Below are 14,068 nucleotides of genomic sequence, written 5' to 3'. Positions count from 1 at the left end.
AAATAGCATCTCCGTGGCCATAATTCTTCCTCCAGGCTTGGCCTTTCCTTGAACTCCAGAGCAACATATCGGCTGCCCCCTGACGACCCACTCTTTTCTTTCCTAGGCTTTCTCTCGCCTGTGAACAAACCCTGCTGGCTCTACCGTCCACACAGATGGAGACTCTAACCTAACGGACTTCTGTCAGCCCCTGCCACATCCCCAGAGCCTAGCACACGGCATGGCAGGATGATTGCTCAATAAGCACTGAATGAATGAATGAATCAATGAGGAGGAAGAGGAGGAGGAGGAGGAGGAGGAGGAGGAGAAACAGCAGCAAAGTGTTCCGGCCAGACCCAGGCATACCTTAAACCCTATCTTGAGGTCCTCGCAGTCCTGACTGCAGCCGCTGAGCTTGCGGCTGAGGCACTCGTTGACATGGCACCCACGTTCATCGGAGCCGTCCCCGCAGTCGTCCCGACCATCGCAGAGCAGCGCCTCAGCCACGCAGCGCCCACTGCTGCACAGGAACTGTGACGAGGCATTGCATTTGTGCTCTGCGGAGGGGGAGGGGGGTGACGGCAACAGGTCAGTGCGGTCCCGGGTCGGGGGGGCAGGAAGGGGGAGAAAGGGGCGGGTGGGCGGGCGGGCGGCAGCCCCCTAGCAGGCCCACCTGGGCTGGTGCAGTGCGGGTTCTTCGGAGCCTCGTCACTCTGGTCATGGCAGTCGTTCTCGCCGTCACACTCCCACTGGCGGGAGCTCAGGCAGCGCCCGTTGGCGCAGCGGAACTCGTTGGGGCCACAGGTTGGGTACTCTGTGTGGGGAGGGGATGGTGAGGGTGGGCCCTCCGCACGGCCAGGCTAGGGCTCCCCCACCCCCCACCTCCAGGCACAGGACTCACCGCACTCTGGGGACTCGTCAGAGCCATCGGCACAGTCGCGGTCATGGTCACACACAAAATGCTTGGGAATGCACAGGCGGTTCTGGCACATGAACTCACGGTCGTCACAGGTGCTGTTGTACACTGGGGACAGAGGCAGAGTGCTCCCATCAGGCCTGCCCTACTAGCTCTCGGCAGTCACCCCCCTCCCGAGAGGTTCCTGGGACGTGAGAGGAAGTGAAATGGCCAGAGTGCTGAATGAGGGACAAGGCCGGGTGCAGGAGCGAAAGCTATGGCTCTGCGCTACCACTGAGGTTCTTCCTACCCTTGACCTCATTTGCCAGCCTTTGGCAAAGCAAGGCCGCGGCGCCTGCTGCCCACCCGCTCCTCACCGCCTCTCCCACTCACAGCAGCCAGCCGCGATGCTCTCGTCCGCGCCGTCAGCGCAGTCCTTGTCACCGTCACAGAGCCAGCGTTCGGGGACACACACGTGGGTGCCGGGACAGGAGAAGGAGGAGGGGCCGCAAGTCTTGCCTTCTGCGTGAGGAGACACAGAGAGAGTACTCAGGTGAAGGCAAGGCGGGGCGGGCAGCCACGGTAGCATCTCTCCTTGAGGCACCTTCTGGAACCCGGCTCGGGCCACGCCTTACCGCAGTGGGCCGCCTCGTCCGAGCCGTCGCCACAGTCATCACTGCCATCACACAGCCACTGCTTAGAGATGCACCGGTGGTTCTGGCACTCAAACTGGGCCTCTGAGCAGAACTTGTCTGAAAGAGCGGGAGAATGAAATGAGACAGTGGCAGCAAGAGGGACGGCAGGCAGCTGTCCCGGAAAGGCAGGCAGGTCCCTCTGTGAGAGGCTCATGAAGAGCTGAAGAAGTGACCCTAGTCTGGAGTCTGAGAGAGGCCTAACAGGAAACCCCAGCTTCTCCATGAAGGGCCCTTCCGTAAGGACTGTGACTAGGGGGCTGGGTAGGGTCTTTACGCCTCCGTGGCAGATGCCCTGGGCGCTAGGCTACTCGGCCACTCACTGCAGTGGCTCTCGTCCTCGCCGTGTTCGCAGTCGTCTTCTTTGTCACACGTCCAGCTCATGGGGATGCAGCGCCCACTCGGGCAGGCGAAGTAATTCAGGGGGCACCTGGGACGCTTCACACCTGGGAGTGGAAAGGAGGTGTGAAGACACTGCTAGCCCGGGGCCTCCCCAGCCACCCAGCAGCTACCGCTGGCCGACCTGGGCAGTCACGCTCGTCACTGTAGTCCCCACAGTCATTGGCGCCGTCACACACCCAGCTTGGCGCGTAGCAGAGGGATGTCCGCTCGCAAGGCTGGAAGAACACGCCTTTCACACCCAGGCGGAAGTAGCTGCTGCAGTCAGTGGCACCTGGTGGAGGAAGGGGCGGGTTGGAGTGAGGGGTCACGGCCAGTTCCCTCTATGACACACACTGGGAGCAGCTGCTGCTGGCGCTGTTACCGAACTGGTCCCTCACTACCGCCATGACCCCCAAGAGCAGAAGGGAGACAGACAAGGCCAGAGAGGAGAGAGGCTGCTATGTAGGGCCAGGAAGGCTGAGAGGAGGTATTGGGGGGGGGCAGGGCAGGGGGCGAGCAGAGATGGGCTGAGGAAAAACAGGCATGGCGGGGGACATCACTCACTGCAGTTCATCTCGTCAGAGGCGTCCTCACAATCCACAAACTGGTTGCAGCGGCTGGAGTTCCCGATGCACGACCCGTCCCGGCAGCGGAACTCGCCCACACCACAGGCTGTCTCTAGAAAAAGGACCCACCAAGTGCCCGTCAGGCCGCGTCCCTCTCTGTAGGGTCTCGGAGGCCACAGAGTACCCTGGACTAGCTAATATCTTAGGCCTGAGGGCCAAGGCTCATCAGGCAGAGTGAGGACAGGGGGTAAGATGGCTGAAACTGCAAAACCGGGGCTGAGGACAGCAGCTGGGGCTTGCGGCTTCCCACTCACTGTTGCACGGGATCTCATCTGAGCCGTCCCCACAGTCATCCACCCCGTTGCACCACAGCATGTTGGACACACAGCGGCCGTTGTTGCACTGGCGGAAAGTCTTCTTGCAGCGGCGTGAGTCTGCGAGGGGAGGGTGTGCCCATGGGATCACAACAGGCATAGGAAAGGGGGCTGCCCCATGTGGAGTGTTTCGCCCCCTCCGAGGGTCCTGGTTCTGCCAAGCTATAGAGCTGGGCCACATGAGGCAGACCGCCCCCGCCCGGGGGGGGAGGAGGTCCTTAGGCCAGGGGTCTGAGAAGACCAGGGGCTGGAGCGGCTCCTTACTGCAGTAGGAGGGTTTCTCGTCAGACTTGTCCTTGCAGTGGGAGACACCGTCGCAGGTGAGACTGAAGCTGATGCACTCGCCGTTGGCGCACTCGAATTCGTCTTGTGCCCGACAAGAAGAGTTCACGGCTGGGTGAGGGAGAGGGTTTCATGAGTTGGAGCCCAGACCAGCTTCATAGCCTGGGCTGGAGCGTGGAGGAAGGGTCCCTTGTTATGTTGACCGCCCCCCCAATCCCCGCCCCTGCCTCCCACCCAGCAGCCTCTGTCCTAGCTTCAACTCACCCCGGCAGGTGAAATCCTCCTGGAGGATCCGGCCCCCTCGACAGGAACAGTTGACGTGGCCTTGGTGGGTGAGCAGACACAGATCCTGGCAGCCTCCGTTGTTGATACGGCAGGGGGAGAGTTCACCTGAGCAGAGCCGGGGAGACCAAAAGCTGCAGAGCGTTCTCTGCTACGCACAACTCCAGAGATGCCCCACCTCACATCCCGGCAGCACTCTGCGGGACCCGAGGAGCCACGGGGGTTCACGGCAGTGGGGGGCGGAGGCAGCAAGGTGTGCCGCCGCTGAGGACTTTGAGATGAGTCTTGGGGGTTGGTGGGTGTGTTGTGGTGTCCAAGGGTGTGCATAAGGAGTGGGCAGGTATAGGTGTGTGTGCTTGTGCACAGGCTGAGGGTGGGCACAGGCTATACCTGGCATGTGGGTGTGAGATAAGCTGACTAGAAGGATTGTTAGGTAAAGTGACAGCATCTCCAGGGACGGGGACAAACTCCTAAGGGGCGTGAGCAATGTGTGAGTGTGAGTGCGTCAGTTGCATGAGACTGACCCAAGTATGCCAAGTCCCTGCATGTATACAGAGGACCCAAGGGAGCTGGGTTTAAGGAATGTTAGTGCTTTGGGAGTTTCTGGGGGCGAAAGGCATGTAAAGGTGTTTATTTGTATAGTAGAAATTGGGGGCGAGACAAGACTAAGGTACACGTGTGTGCGGGCACAGGGAAACAGGAGAGCAAGGCTGGTGGCGGGCCCTACTCACAGCTGTTGGTGTCATTGGCCACGGCGATGATGCCCATGGGCTGCTGGGGGATGTCCACTCGCAGCAGCTTCATGTCGCTGCCCACGTACTTGTTGGCCCGCTGCACTGCCCGCCGTACCCAGTCAGTCCAGAAGATATGCTCCCCGTACACGGCCAACCCAAAGGGATGGACGGGCTCTGACTTGAGGATCACCTGTCGAGACAGGAGCAGGAGCGCTCTTACGTTGTTCAAGCCCCTCACTAACGGTGACATTACAGTGGGGGGAGGGGGGAGGGGCAAGGGGAGTCACAGAACAGCAAGGATTCGTGGGTGCATCTTGCCGCCTCCTCTGTCTAAACGAGGTGGTCAGAACCACATGGTAAAGGGCACCCACAATTAAGACTCGGGTGGGTGGGTGGGGGCTGGAGAGATGGCTCAGCGGTTAAGAGCACTGTCTGTTCTTCCAGAGGTCATAAGTTCAATTCCCAGAAACCACATGATGGCTCACAATCATCCATAATGTGATATGATGCCCCCTTCTGGCCTGCAAGTGTACATGCAGGTAGGGCGTTCAAATATATGAAATAAATCTTAAAAAAAAAAAAAAGACTCAGGTAGGAATTTTTATCCTCCTGGCTCTTCTCACCACGTCTTGGGTCTCCCCGACCCCTTACCACCCTCCCTGTCCTCCCCACCCCCACCCTCCTCCCTGTCCTCCCCACCCCCCACCCCCCTCCCTGTCCTCCCTACCCTCCACCCCCCCTCCCTGTCCTCCCCACCCCCCACCCCCCTTCCCTGTCCTCCCCACCCCCCACCCCACCCCACAGACTCACATAGCGGTGAGAGCCGTCGTACTCGCACCGCTCAATCTTGTCCAAGGTGGCATCGGAGAAATAGAGCTTCTCCGCCCGGTGGTCGATGGCCAGGCCGTTGGGCGTGCGGATGTCCTTCTCGATGAGGGTCAGGACATTGGCTCCCGACAGGGCCGCCCGCATGATGCTCGGGTGAAGCTCGTTCCAATTGGTCCAGAACATGAGGCTGGTGGGAGACGGGCAAAGGTTCTGCCTCGGAGGGCACGGGCCAACCCAGGAGACAACGAGAAGGCAGGCTGGGCCCCACAACCTGACAGCCACAAAGCCCGGACGCCTCGGTGCCTGGGAGGAGCCCAGCCACGCACAGTTACTGCACTACACGGCTAGGTCTGATTTACCGTGTGCCCGCGGGCACGCACTGCACTCTGGGAAATGGCCACTTGAAATTGCTGAGACAGGAGGCTGTGCGGTCAAGTGAGTCAGGCCCCAGCCTCTAGTCCTGGTTCCACCACTTTCCAGCTAGGCGCCTTTAGGCAACTTGCCTGACCACTCTGGGCCCTGTTCTCTCCTTTAGTGGGGGATAATATCACTGCATCACAGAGGATTGTGAAAACTAGCTGGTGTACACTCATCTCGATGACAGGTTTTTTTTGTTTTTGTTTTTTTTTGGGTTTTTTTGTTTGTTTGGTTTGGTTTGGTTTTTTGAGACAGGGTTTCTCTGTGTAGTGTGGCTGTCCTGGACTCTCTTTGTAGACCAGGCTGGCCTCGAACTCACAGCGATCCGCCTGCCTCTACCTCCCGAGTGCTGGCATTAAAAGGCATGCGCCACCACCGCCCGGCTCAATGACAGAGTTTTCTGTGAATTTATTGCTAACTGCTTTTTCTCTGTACCGAAGCTGGTTCTTTACCTAACTACCCAAGGAGACCTTTGTTAAGTCTTTACTGCTTCCTAGGGCACACATGGGTCGTACCCTCAAAAACTGTCTTCACCTCAATTTAAGGCCTTTGCGAGTTTGGAGTCTGAGCCCCAGCTATGCCCTGCTGCTTGTGTGTGGGGGTGGTGGTAAAGACGTGGGGGAGGGCAGGGCATCAAGCACAACACAGTGGCACCATGGACACCCTCAAGACAGCTTGCAGTGGGGGTGATTCCTGAGACTGACTCACTTGACCTGCGGTGGTGGACCTTTTACACACACCTTCCTCTGAGAGGTGTACCAAAGAACACAGGAACTGATAGCCTTGTCCTTCCTTACGCTCCCCACCTCTCTCCTTTTCTACACAGGGTCTCCAGCCTGGCTGGCCTTGATGAATCTTTAACTTCTGACACTTTTCTGCCTCCACCTTTGAAGTGCTGGGGTCATAGAAGTGTGCTTCCACACCAGGTCCGTGTGGTGCTGGGGACTGGACTCGTGACTGTACACCACGCTAGACAAGCAGTCGCCCAACTCAAATCTACGACAGCAAAACTCTTGCACATCCTAGGGACAGGGCTCTGTTGTTTTAGAGGAAAAGCTTCCATGTAGCTGTCTGTCTGTCTGTCTTGGAACTCACTCTGTAGACCAGGCTAGCCTCAAACTCAGAGATCTGCCTGCCTCTGCCTCCCAAGTGCACCACCACACCAGCTAGGGAGAGGATCCTGATGGATGAAGGTGACACCACTCGGCCTGTCCTGGGGCAGGGGCTGTAGCATGTCCCGCCCCTCCCTTCTTCTCTACACTGCCCAAAAAAGGGCCTGATGTCCCCCAGGCTACCCTTCAACTAGTTACATAGCTAATGACCCCAGTGCTGAGATTACAGGCACGAACCACCAGGCCTGGCCTGAGTGTTGCTTCTTGACTGACTTGTCAGCCTGGCCTGACAGCGTCTTCTAAACTCGCAGGCCCTGCCCAGAGCACACTCACAAGTGAAACATCAAATTGGCTTACAAGGGATACGCTGTGGGTTAAGAGGCTGTCATGGCTGCTTTATGGGACAGTGTGATGGGGAGGCTTTCCTGGAGGAGCCTCTCTACCCGTCTATCTAGATGCTTCCCGAGGCCACTAGTGCTCCCATGGGGATGAGGAGGAGCACGGCTCTCTGCGCCTGTATCTTGACACACTAGCTCCTTCTGGGCCCCGCAAGACAACCTCACATCTCCCCTCTGGTGCCAGCGCAGGTCACCAGCACAGTCATGAAACCCTCTCTGTCCTCCACGTGAACACGCGTTTCTTGTCACCTAGTCCGTTCTCCATGTCCTTTGGGTTTTCAGAAGCCACTGGCTCTGGAGAGAGCATTTTCCTGGGCTGAGCCCGGAGGAACTTGGTGGACAATGAAAATATCTCTTTTAGAATGGCAGAAAACAGTATGGCAGCCCCTCCTGGAAGCTCTAAGCCCAGGGACCAGCCCAGACAGGTCACCAAGGTTGGGTCAGGGAACCTTTGTGTTCCTACAGAAGGCCACAGAGGGCCCTTGTATTGGGTCTCCTAGACTAGATCTGGCTAGAATTATGCCAAGGTGTCAGCTGAGGGTCCCACAGTCACCATCTTAGTGTAGTTGTTTGTCCCTTAGCTCCCTAGGAAAGCTGTTTGAAAACACTCCGGCTCCAGCTGAACTGCCTGGGAGGTTGCTCAGACGTGAGCCAGGACTCTTACGGAGAGGGTGTGGCCCATGAAGACTGCCCAGCAAAAGGAGGAAAGGCAGGCCCGGCAGGAGACAGGTGGACAAGCTTCCCTGCCCCACTCGGGTCTGCCATGCCCAGTGCAGTGGGCAGCCCCTTTGCTGCCCTCCGGCTTTGCTCCCTTGTTGCTTTTCTCACGTTGAGGCCCTGTGTCCACTGCTCCCTTTGCAGTGACTCTTGGTCACTGTCCCTCATATATAAGATGACCTCTGTACCTGGGTGGTGGTGGCGCACGCCTTTAATCCCAGCACTCGGGAGGCAGAGGCAGGCGGATCCCTGTGAGTTCGAGGCCAGCCTGGTCTACAAAGCGAGTCCAGGACAGTCAAGGCTACACAGAGAGACCCTGTCTCGGGGGAAAGGGGGAGAGATCTCTGCTTAGCTGGGGGCTTCCCAATGCTCAGGTTCAGTGAACCTTTAAACATGGCTGTGTGGCAACTGCCAGTCACAAAGCCAGAAGCGCTTTCCACAGCCCTCAACCTTCCCTTGGGTGTTGGCAGGACAACAATTCTCCTTGTAAACGAAGCTGAAGCTCAGAGCTTATGCCCTCTCCCTGCGGCCACACAGCAAGAAACGGTGGCGCCTGCCTTTCCACTCCCGCCCCCACGTCGAGTTACCGGGGACAATGTCTGTGGGCCCCTCTGCCACTGTTCCCCGCCCCTGAACCCCCCCCCCCCCCCCCCCGCAGCTTACTTTTGGCACTCATCCAGCACAAATGCCCTCGGGTGGTCGTCTCCAGACATGGTGATAACTGTCTCCCTCTCAAAGGCCCCTGGGCGAGTCTGGTCCACTGTGTGGCGGGTGATGGTGGATGTTGTGTAACTTGTCCAGTAGAGTGTGTCCCAGCCGCGGTGATAGGCCAGGCCCTCCACAGAGCCCACATCTGTGAGGAGACAGAACAACTTAGGTTGAGAGGGACCAATGAAAAGATGCAGGGCAGCCTGCTTGGTGCTAAGGGGATGACTAGGCATCCTTCCACTGAGAATTGTGGGTTCAGCTCAGAGGGCTCTTGGTCTGACTGGACCCCAAGGCCCTCCCCACACCACCTGTGCCACGGCACCTTCCTTCTTCCCTGCCCCACACTTGGTCACACTCTTGAGAATGTGGGGTTGGGATCCCGCTTACTCATGTGAGGGGGAGAGTTCAGTTAACTGAATTCCATCTGGGGCCAGACTGGAAAGTGCCCTGACTTCCAGAGGCCTTGAACTGGAATGCTTTATAAAGCAGATGTAAGGTAGGGTTAAAAAGCAGAAGCAGAGACAGACAGGGCCCAACAGTGGTGCTAGCGGCAGCCAGGGGAGGCTCCGTGGCTCCTCAGTGTTTGTCTGTGAGGCTGCCAGAAAGCCGAGCACACTGGATGCTGAACAGTTTGAAGGGAGTGGCCGGCTCCCACTCTCTCCTGATCAAACTGAGATTAAGTGTATCCAGTTTAGCTGCTGGGGATGGACCCAAGGCCCTGTACAAGCTAAGCCTGCTTCCACCGCCGAGCTCCACCAGCCCTCGGACACTCCGTTTTTAGAAACAGACAGGACACTGTGGAGAAAATGTCCCAGGAGCCTGAGGGACAGCTCTGTCCTTTTTTCTGCTGTATATGCTGCACCTAGCCAGGGCCTGGCTGGGTCTGAACAGACCTGCTGGATGAAGAGAGGAATAAATGGTGTCTGGGAATAAATCTCGGGTGGTACAGCGCTTGCCTCACATGTACATAGCTATGGGTTTGAGTCTTAGTATCACATATGTGCCCGTATGTGCACACCTCTAGCCCCAGAGGACCTCAGCACTGTACAGGGCAAATACCCGCAGGAGGATCAGAAGTTCAAGTTGAGGTCCTCTGTGGCTACAAAGAAGGTTTCAAAAGGGGGCTGGGGTGGAGCCAAATAGGAAGGGCCAAGTAGACAGCCTAAAGCTGAGGCTGAGAAAACGGGAGGTAAAGGACAGCACTGCTCTAGAAGAGCCAATGGCTGCTGCACTCAGCCTTCACGGTAAGAAGGTCGAGAGAGTTACTGTATCCTCCGTGAGGAGAGATGCCCCTGGCCCATGTCTGCTGCCTGTGCCTTGTAACCTGGGGCAGAATGGAGCCAGTGCAAAGAAGGAAGGAGCCTCCTCCTGGCCTCTGAACCAGTCCAAGGCCGGGCGTGGAGGCGCAGGCCTTTAATCCCAGCACTCAGGAGGCAGAGGCAGGCGGATGGCTGTGAGTTCGAGGCCAGCCTCGTCTACAAAGTGAGTCCAGGACAGCAGAGGCTACACAGAGAGACCCTGTCTTGAAAAACAACAACAGCAACAAAAAGAACAGTTCAAATGACCACAATGGCAGTGGATGTGGACAGCCCTTAGGACAGTGTGGTTCTCAACCTTCCTAATGCTGTGACCCTTTAATACAGTTCCTCATGTGGTGTGACCCCCCCCCCAACCATAAAGGTGTTTCATTGCTACTTCATAACTGCGATTTTGCTACTGTTACAAATTATAATGAATATCTGACACGCAGGATATCTGATATGTGACCCCTGTGAAAGGGGTCACGGCCCACAGCAGATGGGATTCAAAGGAGCGATGGGTGGGTTGGTGCCTGTGAGTGCGAGTCTGTGCTGACCACTCTTCCCTGACCCCACTTCTTGGGAGGACCAGGGCTTGGCTCACTTTCCACGATGGTGGTCCGCCCCGAGCCATCGTCATTGATCTGCTGGATGTTCCCAAAGTGGATGTCGCTGAAGAAGATGCGGTTAGGGGTGCCCGGGGAGATGCCCGCCCGGTAGTCAAAGGCCAGGGCGATGACATTCTTCATATGCTCGGGGTCTTCGAAGGGCTGCACCGGCGCGTTGAGGTTGCGCTCGTCTGACAGGTGGATGCTCTTGAGGATGGTACGCTCTGAGTAGAGCAGGTAGCCGGCGTACTCTCGGCACGAAGCCCCGTCTTCTGCCAGCATCCCGTGGGCACAGGCACAGGCTCGCTGCCCGCCACCCCGGTACAGGCAGAGTTGCTGGCACCCGCCATTGGCTACTGCACACACGTTGGTTCCTGGGGCAAAGGGCACCAGAAATAGGACAGTGAACAATGTAGAGAAAGGTTCTTTGGTGCCTCGGACCTCAGGGACCAGGTGGAAATCGCAGCCGAGCCCTGCTTAGCCATGACACTGCAGACCCAGATTCTGCTACTCAGTCTTTCCTCTCTGCCCCTTCACCCCCCACCCCCACCCCCACCCCCCCACCCCCAGCTCTTGTGAGTCACCAGAAAGTGCCCAGGACAGAGGCTCTGTCTTCTCACACGGTCCTTCCAAGGCTAGGCTGTCCTTGTCCCCTTTCTGCCCTGGCCCAGAGCCCAGCCTCACCTTTCTGCCTGTCCCTGTTGAAGACCTTGATGTCTTTAAGCTGCACCCCAATGCCTGTCCTCAGGGGCACGGAGTCTGTGGCATTGTCTTTGAATCCACGCTTGATGGAGCCGTTGGCGTGAGTCCTGGAGAAGGGAAAGGCAACATGAGAGAGGTGCAAACCAAGGAGCCATAAGGGAGAAGAGCACATCGGGGAAGCAGGACGCAGCCTCACCGGTCGCTCCAGTAGATGAAACCCTCAAACACGGACACGGAGAACATGTCCATGTTGTTGCTGGACAGGACCACCTCGCGGTTCTCACCCGTCTCCAGGTCAATGCGCTCGATCTTGTCCATCCGGGCATCACACCAGTAGAGCTTGCCACCCTGCAGCCAGAAGTACCCACCTCACCTCAGGGCCCTAACTCCTAGCCAGTGCCTGCATCCCAGGCAGCAGTAAGTGTGTGGGCCTGTGTAGCACCACAACCTCACTCTCCAGTTTCAAGTTTTTATTACTTACTATTATTGCTGTTGTTTGCAGCATTGGAGACTAAACCCAGGACCAAGCATGTTAGGCAAACACCATTGTAGCCTCTTTATCTATCTATCTATCTATCTATCTATCTATCTATCTATCTGTAGTTTTTGAGACAGGGTCTTACAGGGTAGTCCAATGTAGCCTTAAACTTGAAGCAATCCTCCTGCCTCATCCTTTTGGGTGTTGGGCATACACAACTACACCCAGAGTTCTCATATTCCACTTCTGAGGCCCCCACCCTCCATCTGGGCGACGAATGGGCCAGAACAGTCCATAACACCCTCCTACTCCCGGGCCGTGCCTAACCCCAATTTTTGGCTAACCACAGAGAGGCTGAGAGGAAAGGCACAGGGCTCGGACCTTCTACTCCGTCAGACCCCAGGGAGTATCTGTACCTGATAGTCCACCGAGATGCCATTGGGCCAGCTGATGCTGACGTTGACCAGCACCACTCTCTCTGTGCCATCGAGGCGAGACCGCTCAATGCGTGGGTAATGACCCCATTCGGTCCAGAACAAGTACCTGTGGGGTAGGGATGGAAGTGGGGGGTCAGAGCCCAGAGGAGTTACGGCCTCGTCATTCATATATTGGGGTCAAAAGATGCAAGCCAGCTTGCCTCACTCCTTACCCTTTCTCTGGGTGGACAGTGATGGCCCGAGGCTTGTCTAGACCCTGGGAAATGACCACGTAACGGAAGGAGCCATTGAGCCGGGCAACCTCGATGACATCAAAGCCCTGGTCTGTCCAGTAGATGTTGCCTGAAGGAGTCGGTAGGGTTCAGGAAGATCGGCAGGGAGCCTTGCATCCAGCCCCCTTCCATCCAAATTTCCCCTGTGACTCCCATTAGCTCTTACCCACATCACCTCAGAACTCACGCCCCCTAGGCCCATGGCCTTTTCCCTAAAGCACGTCCCCTCCGCTGCTCACCTGCAATCCAGTCCACTGCAATGCCCTCCACGCGGCCGATGCCATTGGTCACTACATCCTCTCGCCATGTCTGGTCACGCTTGGCCCTGCTGATGGTACTCAGCCCCATGTCCACCCAATAAATAGTGTCGTTTTCTGGAAGCAGAGAGGCAGGTATAAGGTATAAGAACACTCATCAGGGACTGGAGAGATGGCTCAGTGGTTAAGAGCGCTGCCTGCTCTTCCAGAGGTCCTGAGTTCAATTCCCAGCAACCACATGGTGGCTCACAACCATCTATAGTGTAATGTGATGCCCTCTTCTATAGATAAAGCACTCATGTGCAATAAATCTTAGAGAGAGAGAAAAAAAGAACACTCATCAACGCAGAAGCAAGGGGCGGGGGTTGTCAAACAAACCATGCGGACAGTCAGAATATCAACGAGGGAAGAATGGAGGTGCAGGTGCTTGCTTGGAAGGGGGGGGGGGCAGGGTAGCAGGAAGGAGCAAGTCAGCCACTCCAGGAGTACAGGCAGCTTTTTGAGGACTACAGAGTGTCACAACCCCACACTTGCCCCCACCATGAGCTACTGCTACACGTCAACCAATCCCCAGGGCCAACGCTCACCGGCATGGAAGTCGATTCCAACAGCCAGCGAAGTCCCCGACACTGGGACCAGGGCATCTGACTTGTCATTGGGGTCCAGTGGGATCCCCCGGATCCCCTCATGCACGGAGTACAGGAGAAAAGAGCCCACACCTGAGACACAAGGACACACGTCAGGCGTGAGCCTTGCTGATGGAGCTAGGCTGGCGCCCTCAAGTTGTTCTTCTCTGCTTTCCTTTCTACAGTTTCTTCCACCCACCTCCTTGACCTCAACACACGCCATATTTGAAGCCTGGAGCTTGGACAGGAAGTGGCACCTGACTAGGTAGGGTCTCTAAGGGACCCAGCTCGGAGGGACCACCTGCAGAACCACTAATCACCACTAGAGGGCAGAAAGAGATTTACTTTTCTTCTTCTTCTTCTCTGCACCCTGCCTGCCACTTAATTCAACGCTGAGTCTTCCTGCCAAGGCCCTCAGGGCTTGAGAGCTGTGAGGCTCCCGGCAGACAACTGACCTTAGGTTTCTCTTTGCCTCTGCTCTATTCCAAATCCTTTCCCAACAAAGTTCCCAGCACCTTGCTTGCCCCTGTGCCCAGTTCCCAGTTTTCCCATTTCCTAGGGGACACCACGATCTATGTATCCCCCAGGCCTCCCTGACTCTCATCTCTCTGTGTGCCCGTGTGCCCAAGGGAATCCCCCCCACATTGGTTGCCTGAGCTCTGTGAAAAGAAAAAGATATGGTCAAGTGCATCTGGGGAACCCAGGACGCTCTGGCTTCCACAGGCACCTTCAGGGCTCCAAGGGGGCTAAGCAGCAAAGAAACTATGTTTCCATTATGCTCTGCCGAGTGTTCCTTTCTGTAACACCCACCCACATCAAAGCAGGAGGGTTCTGGCAGAGCCCTTGGGGAGAAAAGTGCTGTCCTAGGGCAAGCTTGTACAGTAGCAAGGTCTTGTGAAATGCTGAGTTTCATCCCTTCCCTGCTGGGCAGCCGGGCCTGGAGCCTGGCCCCTCCCTCCCTCCTAAGAGTCTCCTAACTGGTCTAACTGCCTGGGTTTCTCCCTCCCCCAATCTGGAAGCTTTCT

At 57.0% G+C, this 14,068-nt stretch overlaps 1 protein-coding gene across 1 annotated transcript in view; it reads right to left on the bottom strand.

Moving 5' to 3' along the window:
- The window catches only part of LRP1 (LDL receptor related protein 1), a 69,625-nt gene that overhangs the window by 15,909 nt on the left and 39,648 nt on the right, over positions 1 to 14,068 (bottom strand). Inside the window, exons 33-53 of the mRNA XM_084759046.1 lie at positions 13,005 to 13,136; positions 12,400 to 12,534; positions 12,101 to 12,230; positions 11,868 to 11,994; positions 11,170 to 11,321; positions 10,956 to 11,080; positions 10,268 to 10,645; positions 8,321 to 8,510; positions 4,996 to 5,200; positions 4,183 to 4,375; positions 3,434 to 3,559; positions 3,152 to 3,280; positions 2,828 to 2,947; positions 2,512 to 2,625; positions 2,090 to 2,239; positions 1,890 to 2,012; positions 1,510 to 1,626; positions 1,268 to 1,396; positions 881 to 1,003; positions 653 to 793; positions 346 to 536 (exon numbers count right to left, since the gene is read on the bottom strand). Coding sequence (XP_084615172.1) covers positions 346 to 536; positions 653 to 793; positions 881 to 1,003; positions 1,268 to 1,396; positions 1,510 to 1,626; positions 1,890 to 2,012; positions 2,090 to 2,239; positions 2,512 to 2,625; positions 2,828 to 2,947; positions 3,152 to 3,280; positions 3,434 to 3,559; positions 4,183 to 4,375; positions 4,996 to 5,200; positions 8,321 to 8,510; positions 10,268 to 10,645; positions 10,956 to 11,080; positions 11,170 to 11,321; positions 11,868 to 11,994; positions 12,101 to 12,230; positions 12,400 to 12,534; positions 13,005 to 13,136 — 3,230 coding nt within the window. The remainder of the gene's footprint in view (positions 1 to 345; positions 537 to 652; positions 794 to 880; positions 1,004 to 1,267; positions 1,397 to 1,509; positions 1,627 to 1,889; positions 2,013 to 2,089; positions 2,240 to 2,511; positions 2,626 to 2,827; positions 2,948 to 3,151; positions 3,281 to 3,433; positions 3,560 to 4,182; positions 4,376 to 4,995; positions 5,201 to 8,320; positions 8,511 to 10,267; positions 10,646 to 10,955; positions 11,081 to 11,169; positions 11,322 to 11,867; positions 11,995 to 12,100; positions 12,231 to 12,399; positions 12,535 to 13,004; positions 13,137 to 14,068) is intronic.

This window comes from Acomys minous (genome assembly GCF_964271855.1).
Source record: "Acomys minous genome assembly, chromosome: 15".
In the NCBI taxonomy this organism is placed as follows: Eukaryota; Metazoa; Chordata; class Mammalia; order Rodentia; family Muridae; genus Acomys; species Acomys minous.
Note: the sequence above shows the minus strand (reverse complement) of the source record. Positions and strands in the feature narration are given on the sequence as shown.